At 41.2% G+C, this 19058-nt stretch overlaps 1 protein-coding gene across 3 annotated transcripts in view; it reads left to right on the forward strand.

The window, feature by feature from the left end:
• The window catches only part of SLC37A1 (solute carrier family 37 member 1), a 35957-nt gene extending 19075 nt beyond the window's left edge, over positions 1-16882 (forward strand). For 2 of the 3 annotated variants that reach the window (XM_084201147.1, XM_084201148.1), the window contains exons 11-21: positions 630-713; positions 4536-4646; positions 6603-6693; positions 7597-7659; positions 8454-8539; positions 9166-9214; positions 10438-10511; positions 11328-11406; positions 12956-13053; positions 14861-14913; positions 15569-16882. In XM_084201147.1, coding sequence (XP_084057273.1) covers positions 630-713; positions 4536-4646; positions 6603-6693; positions 7597-7659; positions 8454-8539; positions 9166-9214; positions 10438-10511; positions 11328-11406; positions 12956-13053; positions 14861-14913; positions 15569-15584 — 804 coding nt within the window. In that variant the 3' untranslated portion in view covers positions 15585-16882. The remainder of the gene's footprint in view (positions 1-629; positions 714-4535; positions 4647-6602; positions 6694-7596; positions 7660-8453; positions 8540-9165; positions 9215-10437; positions 10512-11327; positions 11407-12955; positions 13054-14860; positions 14914-15568) is intronic. The other variant, XM_084201149.1, reaches the window with a different exon arrangement.
• The last annotated feature ends 2176 nt before the right edge of the window (positions 16883-19058 follow it).

The following is a 19058-nucleotide window of genomic DNA, read 5'->3' on the forward strand; positions in this document are numbered from 1 at the left end:
TTGTTAATAAGTGAGGATAAAAAGCAAGTCCATCTGGTGCCTAAAATGTAGATTTTTGTCTCATTTTTTCTTCTGGAACTTGCTGGAGGTTCTTCATCAATACTCCTGTCCACAAGGATTTATGGGCTACAAGAATTTAGTCTTACTGGGTTTTTTACTGAATATGAGCTAAAGGAATGAACTTTTCTCTTAAAGGGATTAGGAGAGTGAAAAATCAAGGTTTTCATTAAACAAATCAACTTCTGTGGTTGCTGTTGGAGTTATCTGCTTAAAGCAAAAGCTGAGTTTGCAGTATCAGTAAGTTCAGTAGAGGAAAAAGCAGCTGAAGATGTTGAGAGGGGCATGACTGTGCTCTGCATTCAGCTTCCTCTGTATAAAACCAGTGTGAAATAAGCCTTCAGATCAATTTGTGGGTGCATTTTATGTCCATTGCCATAGGTCTGTTTAAGAACTTGAAAATCTCAAAACACACAGTCATCAAATTAAAGATGCTCCAAAGTTGGGGTTATGTTTATGTTACAATGCACAAAAACTTTTTCCAGAGAGGTGATTGACACTAATGGGATCCTTAAAAAAAAAAGGAAAAAAAAAAGCAGAAAAAATAGATTTTTTTTGTTTTCTTTTTTTAGAGTTCTAAAACCTTCCTGAATGGTGCTTCTCGATGCAGAATCCAGATGCCAACCTTAAATGCTAAGGAAAATGGCAAACCTCAGGTAAAAAACAAAATATTGCTATAAAATAGCATAGAAGACTTCTTAAGGCTCACATGAAACATTTACTGTTTGTAAAGATTATTCCTCTTTTTATGGTGCTGAAATCTGCTTCCATCTTCACACACAAATGTAACTTCAGAGGAGGGAACTAAGCATTAGCTGCCATAAATAATGCAAACTGAGCTGTTTGAGATGGCAGTGCTTGCTCAATTGGTCTTTTTTTATTTTGTGATCTTGACACAATTCCATCAAAAATAATGCACTGCAAAATGCTTTAAAGGCAGCCCACTTGAAATATTTAAATTATGTATATTGTGTCCTGTCCTTGCAGTCTCACTTCTCTCTCTTTTCCTTTCAAAAGCTGTCTGTACCTAACAAGATTATATGTGGAAATGGAGAGTTCTAAATATACACAATTTTTCACAAAAGTCTTGCTTAAAGCTCATAACCATAAGGGCTGCTATTTCTCACTAGAAAATGAATTCTGGACTTGCCCATTTTGTGGGCAAAATACCATTTTATCTTGTGATGGACATGAACTGAAAATTTCCATTTGAAATTTTGTGTCTGTATTCAGTACACTTGGCACATTGTATCCTGAGAGGATAACTTTTTTTAAACTCCTTTCACACTTTTCCAGGAAAATAGAAACTTCCTGTTCTCTTTATCCTTTGCCCATAGAATAATAATGAGCATTCACAGGGTGGAATAATCAGTGTTGGTAAAAAAGTTTGAAATTTTTGCTGAGGAAACACTTCAATACAGCTTAAAACCCCTCTGTGCTGAGTTTATTATTTTAGTTTTGAGCTGCCCAACAACTGTCTCCAGCCCAGAAACCATTTGTCAGTGCTATTTCACAACCAGCTGGAAGGTAAGGGGAGATGGAAAAATATCAGCAGGTGTCTTTAGACAGGATGGAATTTACAGAAGAAATTCTTTTAAATGTATGGAAGAAAGGGTGGTGAGGCATTGGAACAAGTGGCCCAGAGAAGCTGTGACTGTCCCATCCCTGGAAGTGTCCAAGGCCAGGCTGCATGGGGCTTGGAGCAACTTGGGATTGTGGAAGGGGGTTGGAATTGGATGATCTTCAAGTCCTTTCCAGCCCCAACCAATCTGTGATTCTAAATCATGATGACAGAGCTAAAAACCATGGAAATCAGCAAATCAGTAGACAGAGATTTCCTTTTTAACTCTGCTACTGCCACCCTGTGAAGGGTCTGCCTGGCTAAGGGTGAGGAAACTACCCCTGTCCCACTGACTGGTGTCCCTTGGGAGCAGGACAGAGGGACAACACAGACAATGAACTGGGGGAATTGCTGGCAATCCTGGGAATATCCCCCCTTCTCTCTCCTCCCTGCCAGCTGGGGTATGTTTGTAATAGAGTCTCAACAAGGTGTAAAAATAATAAAATCATTAAATCCCCTTCTTTGTTGCTCTTTGGGGCTTCCTGATTTTCTGCCAGTGACAGAAGAACAAGTTGTTCCTGTCAGAGCCAAGCTGAACATCTTCCCCTTTTCACAGGGGTTGTGGTGCAGTTATTTGGAGCTGATTTTCACAGGCAGCTTTTGAGCCTCTGCAAACAGCAGATGTTTTGCATTTATGGCTTGGTCTCCAAGCACATTGGAATGGCAGCTTTTACTGGGTTTTCATTGACCTCTGCAATTACTGTAAAAAGGAAGCAAATACTCAGGATCTGCAGTGACTGAAAGCAGAATGTGGTTTTGGCTGCGTGACCTGAATACCTCTGTGCCTTCATTGCTGCTTGTGTTAGGGTGGCCTCTTAAAAATGACACAGAATTGTGGGATAATGAATCCTTCCCCAGAGATCAAGAGTGTGCCATATGCCTAATCATGCTCTAGACAAGCTGGCAAGGCTGTACAAGTCATCTCTGCCAAGCACAAACTGCTGGGTTTATTTATCCTTTAGCTCTGTGCAGCATAAAACCCCCCAAATTATCAACAAAAGTTTCCAACGTGAGTTTAAATAAGTTATTTGGACTTTGGTCACTTCTGCTGCAATATTTACCCACTCTTCTAAAACAGATTGAGTGCTGCTTGTCTGAGAAATGAGCAGCATTGCTCAGACAGTCCTGGCTGGGTTTGCTCTGCTGATTCTGCAGGAGATACTCAGACACCATCTAGAATCCAGTGGGGAGCTTCACTACTTAAACCCCTCTTTTTTCCCATCTTTTTCTCCCCTCTCTCTCTCTTATATTTTTAATAACTTCTGGTTTGAAATGGTGCTGTTAAAATAGTTCAAGTTTTGAAGTTGCTCCAGTAATTCCAAAACGAAATATTTTTTATGATGATAGAGTGACTCCTGGGCCATGACATAGGTCTGCAGGGCCATGTCAAAGGTCTCTAGATGTTTTTTTCTGTCTTCTGGTTAATGCTTTATCTCCTGAACCCAGACCCTGGACTCCTGTAAGTCCTGCATCCCATCTAACAATGAAGTCTAAAATTTGGATGCTGCATGGCAGCTTCTAAAACTCTGCTTAGTGTCTGTGCTCAGGTGTCCAGATGGTTCCCTGGTGCCCTCTCCTAAATGATGTTATTTAAAAACAGAATTTATTTAGAATCACTGAATGTAAAATAGCAGAGCTGAATTTTTCCAGCACTTAGAGTTTTTTTCTTCCCCCATCAGCTTAGCAAATATTAATCCAAGTTTTCATCTTTGCAATAAGCACTGGAAATGGAACAGCCTGCTGTTATATCCTTTCTAGCCTACAGTCAAATATATATTTGAGGCTTAATTCTTCACTGAGGCTTTGTTCAGATGCTGAAGAACTAGGAGAAGGAAGACAGTATGAGGAATGCATAAATAGGAAAAGTGCACAGCTTGGTAAAGCCTCTCAGCAAGTGGAGGAAAGGGAGGATAGCTGCATCCCATCCTTTTTCCAACTTGGAAAAGAAGTACTGAGGTCTATTTATACCTGATTTTTTTTTTTCTGTGTACAGCTGTAAGATGTAAATTCTCAGTTCTATTCTGAGTTTACTTCAGTCTGGCTGAGGATTAAGAATAACATCAACCCTCCTGGCTACACTGGGATGGCTTGTTCTTGTGCAGTGGTAACTTGCTCCACAAGTATTCTTAGCAGCCAGTGGAATTCTTGGAATAAAATCCTTCCTAGTACTAGAAAACAGCTCAGAATTCACAACCTGGGCAGTGCTGGTGAACTCCAGGCTTTTATATTTTGGGGATTGCAATGCTCAAATGGAACAGATTTGAAAAAAGAAGAAGTGGTTGTTTAACATAAAACACTCCCTGTCCATAATTCCTGTGGAAAGATGGCCTGTGCTTAGATCAGTCAGTGAGGTGATGTTACAGAGCCTGAAAAACTTAGTATTTGTACAGAAAGAAGATAATACATGATTTTCTACAGAAATGTATCCTTGCAGAAATTTATTGTACACAGTGTTGTAGGATAAGTAGCTTGTCAGCTTTAATTGGACCATATTTATGTGGTGGGGTGAGGGAAGATTGGAAATTGTTTTATTCCATGGAATGTATTCTTAATATGTGAGGGTTTTGCAACTTGAAATTGTTCTTCAATAGAACAGAAAGTGTTCTGACTTCAGGTGTTCTTGATTCTCTTATGGACTGTATGCACACAGACAGATACCACCTGATATTCTAAATATAGTCTCTGCTCTCTCTGTATACCCTGGCTATCCACACCAAGATATTTATAAAAGCTGTCACTTTCTCTGACAAATTAGGTACTTGTTTTTAAAAATTATTGTGGAGCTGTTTGGTTTCTTGATGTGTACTTTCTTTTTTGTTCTCTTCTCTCTCCTCCCTGTTGCTGGGGGATGTTGCAGGATGCAGAGATGCAGCATTTACTCCCTGACAGTGAGAACTGCACCCTGGCCACTGGGGAAGGAAGGCATGGGACATCAGCCATCAGCTTCCTTGGGGCCCTGAGGATACCTGTGAGTGCCTGTGCTGCTCCTCTTCAGAAGGAAGTTTTGCCTCAGAATTCATGTTTCCATGAAGTTCTAGGTGGGACAGTGTGGTGTTGTTTGAGGTCCCCAGGATGAGGGAAGAGATGAGAATCTTGACTCCATGTTTCAGAAGGCTGATTTATTATTTTATGATATTATTATATTAAAAGAAAATTATATACTAAAACTATATTAAAGAAAGAGGAGACATCAGAGAGCTAGAAAGGAATGAATAATAAAAATCTGTGGCTGCTCACAGCCTTGACACAGCTGGCTGTGATTGGTCATTAATTAAAAACAATTCACATGCTGGGTAAGCAATTCTCCAAATCACATTCCAAAGTAGCAAAACTTGGAGAAGCTGAAGCTTCCCAGCTTCTCAGGACAAAAGATCCTGGCAAAGGAATTTTTCAGAAAATATGTCAGTGACAGGACAGTCGTGGGTATTAACTTCATATCACAGTCTTGAAATGTAGGGGCTTTGGGCTTGATTAATTTGGAGGAAAGGCTGAGAGGGGACCTCACTGCTCCCTGGAGTTTCCTGAGGGGGGGAGGTGGAGGGAGAGCTGCTGATCCCTCTGTGATAATGTTCAAGGGGCATTTGGATAATGGCTTTATCAGCATGCTTCAACTTGTGCCAGCCCTGAAGGGGTCCAGCAGTGGGACAGGGTGGTTGCTGTAGGTCCCTTCTGACTGAAATTGTTTATTCTGTCCTAAAGTCTGTTCTAAAAGTTGACTGAACCTAATGACATGTAGTTGTTATGGGTGGAATAGCAAACTGAGTCCATAAGAACTTCTGTGTGTCAGAACTTCCTTCTATGGCTCCCTTTTTTACATTCCTCAGCATTGTTTTGAAAAGCTTTAATCTTAAAATGTCTTGTCTGAGGAGTTTCAGGCAGCCCAAACATTTGGACTGCTGATAAAAGGAATGAAAGGAAGTTTCCTCAAGGTCAGAACCTGTCATTTTTGATTTTCCTCTCAGCCTGAATGCAGAAGTAGGATAATTTGCAGATTGATTTGGACCACATGTAGAATAAAAAAAAAAAGATCCTGCACCCCACCACTGTATTCCTGCATCTTCTCATTGTGTTCAGTCTGGTCCTCAACTGTTTCTCCTGTAGCAGAGTGGAAGTAGTGGGTGACAAATTGCTGCTGCTGCCACCTGGGATCTCTGAAACCCTGTGGGATTTGTCCTGTCTGGTGTTGGGAAGGGTCACAGCTGCATGTGGAGTGTGTGTGCTGTTCCTCAGGGTAGCTGCAGCCCTCCATACCAGGGATTTAAGAAATCTGCTTTCAAACAAGAAGTTATCAGATGGTGAAGGGAATGAAGATGGGGTAATTTGCAGTTTAGTTGCAGCTCTGTGCAGTAAATGCACTTTTATGTGCTCAGCAGGACAGAGGATGGAGCAAGTTAGAGTTTTAACAGGTCATTGCTCAGTCTGTGATGTGCTCTTACCTCATTCTGATCTGAGCTGTGTCACACTGGTTTACTGGCTTTTTACAGAGCTGAACAATAAGGGAGGAATCTTGAACCCATCTGAAGGAAGGAGATAAAGAGCACAAAAAGATGCCAGTTTCTCTGGAACACACTCCAAACCTGCTACAATGCTGTATAACAACTTTACTTAAGGGAAATAAATGATGCAGGTGTTCCCAAACAGTGTAAAATCCTTCCCATTAATTTCTGTGTTCTCTGCTCAGGTTATTCAGTGCCATTTTAGTGTTCTCTCTTCAGGCAGTTCAGTACAATTGAAAGGAAGCATGTAAGGAAAATCCCACAGTCTGCTCAGAGTGCAAGCTTTGTGCTCTCAGGGGAAAAATGCTTCTTGGGAATTCATGAGTGAAAAAGAAAAGCCTAAATGCTTCCTAGAAACCATTTTCATAATGGCCTGTGAAAGCAAATAGCTCTAAGATACTAACTCCCTGTTTTCATTGTTCTCTCAGGGAGTTGTGGAGTTCTCCCTTTGTCTCCTGTTTGCAAAGCTGGTGAGCTACACTTTCCTCTTCTGGCTTCCCCTCTACATCACAAATGTGGGTGAGTATTACAGGAAAGGGGTACTGAATTATGGCTGCAGAGTCTCTGCAAATAGGAGCTTGGAATAAATAAGAAAATAAACATTGCTCCTTCTGAAAGAGGCTTTCTCTGCTGCAGTAGCAGGGGAGTTGTAAGTCACCAAGCAGGTTTATGAATTCAGTGCTATGAGAGGGTATTTTCAAAACAAACAGAAGTGTCTGGCTTTTCTTCAGTAATTCCAAGCATAAATGCTGTCTCTTTGGCTCTTGCAAACAAATCCAAAAGTTTTACTTTCTAACAATATTTTTCAAGATTGAAGTGTCCTACTGAAACATACACAAAATAATGTAAATGAGTTTCTTTTTCTGTTCAGTACTGCTGTTTTGATTTTTTTATACTTTTAGAGTGCAAGATGGACCAACTATTTAGCAAGGTCTGTTTGATAGAAGAAGGGGGTAATGATTTTAGACTAAAAGAGGGTAGATTTAGACTAGATATAAAGAAGAAATCTTTTGCAATGAGGGTGGTAAAATGCTGCAACAGGCTGCCCATAGAGCCTTTGGATGCCCCATCCCTGGAACATTCCAGCTCAGGCTGGGTGGAGCTCTGATCTCATTGAAGATGTCCCTGCTCATGGCAGAGGGGTGGATGACCTTTGAAGGTCCCTTCCAACCCAGACCATTCTGTAATTCTGTGGTTATAAAAGTGGTAAAATGTCTCTTCCAGTGAGAGTAATTGCATTCAAAAGTAATTGCTGAATACCTACTTTTGTTTTTTATTTAATTTACACAATATCACCTTATTGGGGATTGTCTAAATGAAGAATTCTGCTGTAAGATGCCTTTGTCCTGGCATTACAAAACTGCTGAGATTTCCATGTTTCATCATCCAGAAATGAGACAAATGTTTTGCTTCTCTCACCAGAGCATCTTGATGCCAAAAGAGCTGGGGACCTTTCTACACTGTTTGATGTGGGTGGGATCTTTGGTAAGTTTGAATTTTATTCCCTCCTGATCACACCAGTTCAGGACAGCTCTGGTGTACACAGCTTACATATTTTATAGAGCATATTCACTATTTCTACTGAAGAAGAGTAGCAGTAAAGGTACTGAGCTGAGAGTTGTGTTGAAAAGTGAAAATCTATTAAAATACCTTCACAGCCAGTGCTACTGCCCAGTACAGATCAGAATAGACAAATTATAGAATCTTTTATCTCCCTGAGCTCTGGCCTATGAGTCTTGGTCACCACCCTCCAAAATACTTCTTTTTGTCAATCTGATTTAAGATTAGTGGTTAATGGCCACAGGTGTTTTGGTTTGTTTTTTCCTTGATGCCTTATATGACTGTATGTGATAAAATTGGGAGATCATAATAATAATAATAATAATAAGGACTAGGCTATTCCTGTATAATTTCCAAGGTGACCACTGAATAAATTTTCATGCCAATGCAGACAGTTTAGTTTGCTCCCCAGGTTGCAGAGAACCAAGTTTTCTATTGAATGTGAGACCAGTGAGTGGATATCAGAACTCCAGCAGCAGGGCCATATGACACCTGGTAAAAGGCTTTTTGCCTCAGATATTTGGAATAAATAATGAGGAGGAACAAGTTCTGGCTCTGTTGTCTTCAGGTCAGAATTGGTTGGGTTCATGAGGATGTTGCTGTGTTAATTGTGTAACTATGCAGCAAAAACCACTGGGTTCTGTTTCATTAAATTAAACTGATGTTTTTTGTGCAAAACACACCCTGAATGTTTTCCTCACACCTGTGTGTTCTTTCAGGTGGGATCTTGGCAGGTCTGATTTCAGACAGGCTGGAGAAGAGAGCATCAACCTGTGGAATGATGTTGCTGCTTGCAGCACCCACAGTAAGAGCCTGCCCCTGTCCCACAGCAGTCCCTTCCCTGGACAGTTCTGCAGGCAGCATCTCCCAGCCTGGATGTAAAGAGTCCAGGCCAGATTAAAAACTGGCATGACAAGTTGAGCAAGTATAGATATTGGGGCTAAACAAGCTAACAAGCTTGTTTACTAAACAAGTCTAATGTATTCTTTTTATTACAGAATATATAGAAAGTTTCCCTCTCTTGTAAAATTAGATGTTCAGTTGTTAGCCAGAATTTTAGCTGCTCAAAGGCTAAAATTTCTGAGCTGTAACTGTTTGAAAAGCAGAAGATGGACATGAGAGAGACATTTTTATTTGATGTTTTTCATGAGTTGTATTCTGTGCTGTGTTGAAGCTGCAGTTGGAGAGTTTAAAATTGAGTGGTCTCATAACACAGCCCTTCCTTTTTTAAAGGACATAGAGGAATGGGGTCCTACCCCTTATCTCCCTTCTGTGTCCAATCAAACAGTCATTCTACTGTGTCCTGAAAGGGTTTAGTAAAGCCTGGAACTTTCATGTAATACCAGTTAAGATATCTTGTAGTTAACATGGGGCAAATGGGGGATTAGTCCCCATGTTGGTATTCTGAGTGCTTATTTATTCTCTTTCCAGCTATACATGTTCTCTGCAGTCAGTAAAATGGGCCTTGAGGCTACTGTAGGTGAGTATTTTAAAATTATTCTGCCTAGCTTTCTATGAGCTTTGCATTTATGACCTTTGATGCTTTTTCCTTTCTTTTTTATTTTATCTTTTCCTTAGAGGAGGAAGTATGGAATCAGTTTTTTAAATTTGGTCTTGTAGGCTTTTTACAGGTTGAAGTAGGAAGGTAGAAAATGAGTAAGGGGTGGCAAGAGAGCAGATCTAATTAATATCATTAGTCTTCTTGGAGCTTGTTGTGTCAGCATAGGATTTTTTATATCCCTTGTGCCAGATGTCAGGGATGTTTAAATATTGCCTGTAGTACTTTTGACAGCAGCATTAACTTCACTTGAATGGGCAGAATTCACCTGTGGTGTTCTGTGTGTTACCTCAAACCAGAAACAGGAGTGAGGCAGAGCTGTCTCACCTGCCTGAAGCCTCCTTCCCTTTCAGGTCCTCTGCTGCTCTGCAAGGAGAGAGGGGACCTGTGGGTGTATCTTGTGAGCAGCCCCTGCCCTCATGGCCAGTTTGGTCAAATATTCCCTTTTCTGTGACCTCTCAGGATCAGTAAAGACCTTGGGAAGTGCTTTTGTCTCAGCCCCATCTTGGGGTACATTTGAGAATTCACATCATGGAGTGGGCACTGAAAAGGGAGAGGAATGGTTGGTTTTTTCCTTTTCCCAATTCTCTATTGGGGCAAGGGAGCCAGGGGCTGTGATGTCTCCTGTTGTTATGGTGAGCAGTTTCTCCTACAGCTCTGTGGCATTCACATTCTCTGAAAAATGTAAGTCTAAAAATCCCTTCGCCCAGGATTTTTCTCCTGGGAGACTGAGAAGCCTCAGAGAAAAGGAAAACAATTCTTATCTCATTTGCTTCTCCTGTGTTGTGCTCATGTGGAATGTGTTTGGAGATTGTTCACCCACAGGTGATTGTTCCATTGCATTCTGCTGGGAGTTGTTTTCACTCTTTGCCCAGTCAGGGCCAAGCTGTGTCAGGACTCTGGAAAGTGTCATGAGTTTTCATTATTATCTTTTTAGCATTCAGTAAGTATCCAGTCTGTATTCTTTAGTATAGTTTAGTTTAGTATTCCTTAATATAATATAATATAATATAATATAATATAGTATCATAAAATAATAAATGAGCTTTCTGAGAACATGGAGTCATATTCATCATTCCTGCCTTCATCGGGGCACCCCACAAATACAGCTCACTTTTTTTTTTTTTTTTTTTTAATTGGAACAGTGATGCTGCTTATCAGTGGTGCCCTGGTGAATGGCCCTTATGCCCTGATCACCACTGCTGTGTCTGCTGACTTGGTGAGTTTGGCTTCCCCTGTGACATTTGTCCTCCAGAGAGAGCCCTTTGACTTCTGCAGGGTCACCAGGGAAGGGGCTGCATTGTCCCAAAGCAAAGGAGTAAGGAGCTGGAAAAGGCAGTGCTGAACTCAGCCACTGAGATTTGTTTTAGAGATTGTGTTTTAGTATGAGTGAGTGCCATGCTTGTGAGAGGCTTCTAAATTATTCCTGACCACTCACAAGACTGTGGGTGACAGTCCAGATGGAAACTGAAGGCTGCATGCAAAGCCAGGCTTCTGTGCAGGTGCCTTGTCTCCTTTTGTGTTTTGCATTTTGAAATGATTGAAGGAGCTGTAGCTGTGTGAGACATGAGCTGGTGATGTAATTCCCATCAGAAAGTTGTATCTGGCACAGACCTTAACACAAGTAAAGGTGTGTGGGAATAAAAAGTCCAGCTGCCAGCACTTCCAGCAGGGTCAGGTCAGCCAAGTCACAAATGCCACGTGAAAACACCAACATTGCTCAGCAGGGAGACTTTTTGGAAGTTTGTTTTGTAATGTTTTGTAATGTGCTGGTTCTTCAGGGCACCAAGCAAGAGACAAGTCCTCTTATTGTCTTAAATGCGGGAATGTTTTAAGTACAGGACGAGGAGCAGGGCAGAAGTGTCCAAGCAGGCTCTGGAGGTGTTGGCAGGACCAAGGTGACCCGCAGGCGATGCCCACCTCATCCTCGGCCCTGAGGCATGTCCCCAGCACAGGGCCCGTGGGGAGGGCTGGGGGATGGTGCAGTTCCCAGGGCTGGGCTCAGGGCGGGTCTGAGCCATCGCTGTCCCCGCAGGGCACCCACAAAAGCCTGAAGGGGAACGCCAGGGCCTTGTCCACGGTGACGGCCATCATCGACGGCACGGGATCTGTGGGTAAGCCAGGGCCCCTGCCCCAGCTCCCACAGCTGGAAACAAACATTCTGCAAAAAACTCTGCTCCTCTGGGCACGTTTGGGCAGGACTCACCAGTTTTGGAAATGGGGAACAGCACAAACTTCCCCTGAAACCTGCAGTGGTCCCACAGCTGAGGGTGGGGGGAAGGGGGGTGTCACTGACGTATTTTCTGAAAAATACCTTTGCCAGGAATTTTCTCCTGAGAAGCTAAGAGGCCTCAGAAAAGAAATGTAAACAATAATTATCTGATTGCTTGGGATGTGGTTTGGAGGTTGCTCTCCAACAGGTGCATCTTTGATTGGTTCCATGTGGATTGTTTTACTTGATGACCAGTCATGGTCCAGCTGTGTCAGACTCTCTGGTCAGTCACAAGATTTTGTCATCATTCCTTGCTAGCATTCTGATGTCTCCTTTCTCTTTCTTTAGTGTAGTGTTATAATATAATATAATATAATATAATATAATATAATATAATATAATATAATATAATATAATATAATATAATATAATATAATATAATATAATATAATATAATATAATATAATATAATATAATATAATATAATATAAATATAAATATAATATAAATATAATATAAATATAAATATAATATAAATATAATATAAATATAAATATAATATAAATATAATATCTCAGCCTTCTGAAACATGGATTCAAGATTCTCATCTCTTCCCTCGTCCTGGGTACCCTCAAACACCACCATGGGGGTGATCACTGTGATGCCTTAAGTTTTAGTTTTCATATTTTCCAGATCCTGTAGTGCATTATATAGAACTCTGAACTCTATAAAGTGTCAGTGAGTTCTCCTCACAGCTCAGTCAGACAAAGCAATCCTTTGCCAGCCCCAGAACCAAGGACACCCTTGCAGCTTCAGGCCCAAAAAGTGCAAAGGAAAAACTGAGGAGAGCAATCTAGAAGGATGGGACTGCATCACCTGGAGCTGTAATTGGACAATTAACCCCAACATGCAAATGGACCAAAACTCACAAAAGTGTGAAAACTCGTGCCCATCTTGGGTGTAGCCTTGGCCAGGCTCTGGTACTGCCCAAGGTGCTTCCTTTGAAGGCCTTTTTAATAAATCCCTGCTTTATTCCTTTAACACTGCCCAGCCTGTGCTCCAGGCAGCCTCTCAAGGCATCAACTGATATTGGGCACAGACAGCAAAAGGAGATGGCACTGGGCTGTCCTGGGATCAGGGATGTTTTATTTATACCCTCCATGTAGAAGGGAAAACTGAGTAAAATTCAGCTCAGACTGGATGAGCATTTTGTTGACCAAAGGCAGATGTTTATCACACATCTAAGTCTTCCAGCTTCCCATCTGTACCAGTAAGGTTTTGCACTTACTGGGACTTTTTAATACATCGGGTTTAATACTGAGCTAACTAGGTGGAAAAATGGATACTCTAATTCAGAATAACTACATTTCAGTACAGTGAATCTTACATTGCACAGTCCTAACAGCATGGAATATAAAATACCAAGATATAATGCCAATATTGTATTTCAGGTGCAGCTTTGGGGCCTCTCCTGGCTGGCCTTATTTCCCCTTCTGGCTGGAACAATGTGTTTTACATGCTCATGGTGGCAGATGCATGTGCCTTGCTAGTAAGTCTAAAAATTTAGATGATGTATATTTCCTCTGTGTTAAACTATCCCAAAATGCAAATTGTCCTTTTGCCATTTCAATATCCTGTGTTGTATTAGACTTCCAGTGGTGTAGGAGATTTTCAGTCTAACAGCAAATTTGCTTGTTTTGAAATTCTCCTCTAATTTTAATCAAAAGTGCAGCTCAGTTCTGATGAACTTCAATTCCTGAGCAAATACCCAGCTGTTAATTGCTGCCTGAGCAGCTTAGAGCAGGCATAATTGCAAGCAAACCTTCACATTTAGACCTAGAAGTTGCCTCAGATTCCACTCACAGAAGAATCACTTCTGTTGTCCTTAAAGCCAGTTTCTCAAAGCCATTAAAAACATTTCCTACATTGCTCTATCACCAAGATCACCCTGATAATGAAGCTGTTGAAAGTTAATGCATCACATTTTCCAGATGGGCTCTGAGACAGCTGTGCTAAATTAGATGAAGAACTGGCAATCCTGGCTTTTGACAGTAACCAGGAGCAGATGTTTGGGGAAAGAAGAGAAGAGCACACAGGTGCTGGCTTGGTCCAGAGCACTGAGCTCTGGGCTCCTGCAGAGGAGCTGAGAGTGTCAGACCATTCCTTTCCTGACACTAGAAAATCAGGAAGCCTTTTAAGTTACAGCTGAGGCTTTTTTTTTCCTAAATTCAAATTAAACCCCAACTTCAAAAGTAATTTTTTCATGTTTATGAGTAATTCTGTGGAAATTAAATAAATGAATTAGGTAAGTTAATAGCTGAAGTGTGTTGCCACTGGTGGTCAGCAGCTTGTTTCAATATTTGGTATTTCATGCTGCAGAGTGAGGCTTGGGAGGTTGTCATATTTTTCCTAGATCAAGTTCTCGTTGTTTTTCTCTTACAGTTACTGATTAAAATGAAAAAATGCCACATTTCTTTGAGGAATCAATTAAAACACCTTTGCAAAGCGCTGGTTTTGAGAGATTTGACTCTGCAGTTGCAATTAAATACTTTTTTTGCATAACTGTTCTTCTTTTCCTGGTTTTTGCAGTGCAGCATTTGAATACCTGGGTTCAAATGTTATTTCTCCAAGGATACCTGGAGGGGGCTTTATCCTCTTATGTGGCATTCAGTTCTGTCAGTCTTGGCCACTTCTGTGCCTCTTAAAATATTTTAACTTCTTAAGACATTCATGCTTACAGCAGTGAGCAAACTTATATTTACAATAGTGAAATTCTGAGGATAACATAACCTGAAATAGTGAGGAATCCTGAAAGCTCCAATTCTGTCTTTAATGTACATAAGAACCATCAAAGTCTATTTGTAAAATCACTTTCCTGCTATTATCTGAATAATCCTTTTCAAGTGCACTTGAAATCCCTGATGCTGCACAGACAAGCAAACGTGACTGTCTGCACTCACCTTGACTAATTGTGGGAATAAAGCTTTTCACACAGTTGTTTTTGCAAATAGCAGCTAAAATTTCTTTCAGACACGTTTTCTTGAAGCCTCGGGGTCCCTCTGCTGGTTTCTTTGCCCATTTACTGGTAAAGTAAACCCAGAAAACCATTGTGGTTTTTATGAAGAAATTGATCTCTCAGCTGCAAAAAGGAAATTATTTTCCTCCTGCCTGCTTATTTTGAAAGCCCTTCTACCTAACATTACTGAGCATCTGGAAATCTTCATTTTTTTTAAACCCAGTTCAGCATTTACAGGATAATGTTTCAAATGAGAAACTCTCCAAATAACAAGGAATAATTCTGCTTCTTGCTTATCTAAAGGATGATACTAAAGGAGATTTTGTGATTGTTTTTGCAGCTCTTACTCCGTCTTATCCAGAAGGAACTTCAGTGTCATGCAGATCACACCCTGTAAGTGTTTTTTATGGCTGCTGCTCTTTAATAACATCTTGAAAATACATTTCTAAGCCTTCCATATATAGCCATAAATGATCATTAAGGGTGGAAAAGACCTCCAAGATCAATTCCAGCCTTTGTCCCATATTACCTAAATGCAGACTGGACATGTTAAGGTTTGTGTAGATCCATTTCTTTCTGGTTTAATTCTGCTTCAAAAGGGTAACCTCAGTTTGATGTTTTCAAACCATGGATATTTTCCTTTAGAACATCTTATCTCAAAAAATATCTGAAAACACACTTCTGTCACAGTCTCTTGTTTATGGAAGCTTTTTTTCCCAATTATTTAATCCTCCATGGGTTTCATTGTGCAGGTGGGGAATTGCAGAGAATTGCCTGCCCTGTGTTTAATAATAGTTTAAAATATAACTTCTGGAAAAAATTCTCTTAAAAGAAAAGGGTGACTCAGAATTTACAATATTTCAAATTAAGAAAAAAAAAATCCACTGAATCCAGACACAAAATCTAAATTGAGCCCCTTGATTGTAGAATTTTGGAGAAGTAAAATGGAGAGAATAGAAAAATGCACAGCAGGAGCTGGATCCTGCCTTTTGGTGTCTGTTCTGCCTCACATCTCAGCTTTTCCTGCCTGGCTGCTTTTCTTCCCCAGGTTCAAAGAGCACTGAGCTACCAGAGCTGGGATGAGGAGTGTGCCAGCTGATGGAGCTGCTCCCTGAGATCCAAACCCCATGGGACCCCTGATTCTGTATTTAAGGGGTCTCTGTGTGGTGAAGAGCCTTGCAGGTTTGCTGGGAGCAGTGTGAGAGATGGTAAATCCCTGAAGCTCTGATTTTTGCACATGAATAAGTACCTCAGGATGGCCACTGTTCATCAGAGAAGAGATGGGGACTTGGGGAAGGTTTCAGCAGCACGCCTCGACTGAGCCAAAGAGAAATACCAAGTGCCTTTTTTATTTCTTTTGATAGGATGTTTTTAATTGAAACTATGAACTGTGTAATTGCCAACAATCAAGGCAAAGCTAGAGCAGGAGGAAGTTGAAATTTTAACAGTCTGTGAGTGACTGTCCCAGGGGTAGTGAGCAGTGTGTCTCTTATGTCATCTGGTGTAGTGAGAGCATCACTTCATAGTGCACAATATCAGCTGGTTATTAAGATGTGCTGCTATTAAGGTTTGAAGCTGCTCACACAATAATCACCTGGCTGCATTATTAGGTTTTAGCTACAGTTCTACTTCCCAAGGACAGCATCCAGCCTTTTGGTAGGTTAGAAAATAGAATTTACTCTTGCTGTGTACTGCAGTTAGCAGTTTTCACAGATCCTCTGGATGGATGTTATTCCTCCATTAGAATTATGCAAAACAAAAAATTAAAAAATAGGCAGTTTATGAGTCAGAATTTCCAGTGGGGGCTCTAATGATTTTTCAGGGCTCTATAAAATGGTTGTGCATTTTAACTTCCCTGCCAGGCTGGGCTGACATGAGAGGGGTTTCTTTGAGGTGGCAGAGAGCTGTGAGCTGTCCTGTGTGAGCAGCACGGGGCTGAGCAGGGGGAGCTGCTTTGGTGCCCTGTTGTGTTCCATGTGTGCATGTGGAAGTCATCATCAGATCTGGGCCTTAATATCCAGAAATCTCTCTCAAGTGGCTCTGTGTTTCAGATTTGGAGCCAAAATATCAGAGAAGAAAAATTACCTGTGTGGGTGGTAGTTTGTAAGAGAACATTTGAGTACCTAGTGCTACCCAGAAAATAGATGGTGTAATGTCTTCAGAACATATCATTTCTCTGTACAGCTGTCTGCTTTGCAAACAGAATGTTTCTGTGATTTTATTTTGCATTTTTTAAGATGTACAAAGTGAAAAGAAATCTTTTTTTGTATGGGGTGTTTATACTTAGATCACAAAGATTAGGTAATTTAAACTGTGTGTTATCCTTAACTGTATTTATTAAAGCTCTAAGCCTTTGTCTTGCTCTTTGCTCTTAAGTTTTGTGAGACTGTGCAAGAGTCTCTACACTTGATTAGCAAAACACTTTAAAAGCCCTGCAAAATATTCAGGAATGTCCCATCAGCTGCTGCTAACACTTAATTTCCAGGGCTGTTTTGTACCTCCTCAGTCTGAGTTGCTTCTGCTGGTTTGTGCTTCATGTTTGAGCTGGGCAGTGTCAGAGTGGGCTCATTTTTAGCTGTTCTGCTGAGCAGAGGTGCAGGGATGACCCCACAGGGACTTGGGGAAGGTGCCAGGTCCTTGCAGGGAGCTCTAGGAGGGTCCTGTCCCTGCACTGAATGGATGGAATGTTGACCTCGCACATTTTGGGTAAACAGGGGAGATTCTCAACAACTGAACTCAAAAATCTGTGCTGTGCTTGGGCTGTGGTTAAATGGGACAGAATTGTGCAGCAATGTCACTTGGAAGGGCTTCCATCCTCCTGGAATGGGAAACTGCTCCTGGAACATCCAGCTGCTCCTCACCCAACCAGGCTGAACCTGGGCACTGCTGAAACAGCCTCTGAAGGGACAAAAATAACATTGCAACCCCAAAACAGCTGTCCTGGCACAACTTCAGTGTCTGTGGGAGGAGGGAGAGATGGATGGAGGAGCACTTCAGCTGGGGATTCCAGTCCCCTTCCCCAGAAATATGTGTAGAGCTTTATACTCGTTTACTGAAACAGTTCAAGCTCTGCTGTGCTCAGATTTTGAGAAGCTGTCCCTTGTGGGCTGAAGTCTGATATTAAAAAGCTTTTGGCTTTATTTCTGAAGATATTTAAGTGTGTTTTGGGTTTTACTTGTTGGGGCTGCTGCTGTTATTTATTTATTTATTTGAGTAGCTTTTGCACTGCAGTGACTCGGGTATGGGGTAATGACAGATTACATTTCAGTTCCTCCAAGATACAAATTAGTTGGACCAAAAAATTTGGTTTTCTATTTAAAAAAACCCTAAAGGTCCCCCAAATAGTGAATAAACTGTGTGTTTTGTTAGTATCAGGTGTTTATATCTGGAAATGGGCAAGACTGACAAAATTTTGTGTGTCAAAATTTGAGTGACCAGTAGGGACAGCCAAAGACTGCAGGGTTGGTTTTGTTGTTTGTTTTTGTTTGGCTTTTTTTTTCTAATGCTGATTATTGTGAATTTTATCCATTCACCATCCTGTGTTGAATAAAAATAGATTCTGTTCTAAACAGAGAAGTGTTGAGTGCTTTATCTTTTACCATCTCCATGCAGAAATGCTTCATTTATTGGTTGGAAGGACAGACATCCCTGCTGGGACATTTGCCTGAGTCAAATTTGGGCTGAGTGTGGCTCCTATGGTGACTTTTAAGGTGACTTTTTTTGTTGTCTGCTTTGCTTGCTCTTCAGTGTGTATGGAATTGACATGGAAAAGCTTCATCCTTTAGCTCTGATCATCTCCAACATTTATTGTCTTGATTCTGTTAAAATCTTTGAGGGGCTTTTTGTGCCTCTGCCTGACACGCAATATCCAAACCACAGATGCACTGATTGGAAAGGAAAACAACTTCTGGGTACAGAATTTCTGATCAAAATGTGCCCAAGGTGCCTCCTAGGAATAGGCAAATAATAGCTGGGGTGCCTGATGAAAGAAGGGAGACTCAAATCCAGTTCCTGTTCTGCAGGAGCCTCCCTTGTGAAAATCTTCATCAGAGCCCTGGCTGTTGCTGGACAGGCTGAGGAGGGTTTGTCTCTGTGTGGGAAGGGTTTGTAGGGTGGGAAGAAGGTAAATAAGTAGCAGGGCCAGCAGTGTTGTGTTCATCATTTGCTTTGTGTCTCCTTTTGCCTCTAAGTTCTGCAAACCCACTCAGTGCACCAAGCCTTAATCCTGTGTGTTTTGCTAGTAAGGGAAATTCCAGAAGGGATTCTGCCATTCCTTTGAGGAGATTATTGCATGTGCTTCTGGCATAGCATCCTTAGAATAACAGTGGGAATCCTCCACGTGTGCTGTGCCAAGGCTGTGCTGCCTCAGACTCTGGCTGAACTCGTGGTTAGGCTCAGTTCTTTGGTTGCTGCTGGAAGGTTTCTGCAGCAACTGATGCCTGGGGTGGTTTGTGCTGCTCAGGATTAGGGAGGTGTAAGAGGGTGTAAATTAAACCAGAGGGTGTTTAGAGCTGGTGGATTTCATGCAGAATTAATTT

Source organism: Fringilla coelebs (assembly GCF_963513975.1).
Source record: "Fringilla coelebs genome assembly, chromosome: 2".
NCBI lineage: Eukaryota > Metazoa > Chordata > Aves > Passeriformes > Fringillidae > Fringilla > Fringilla coelebs.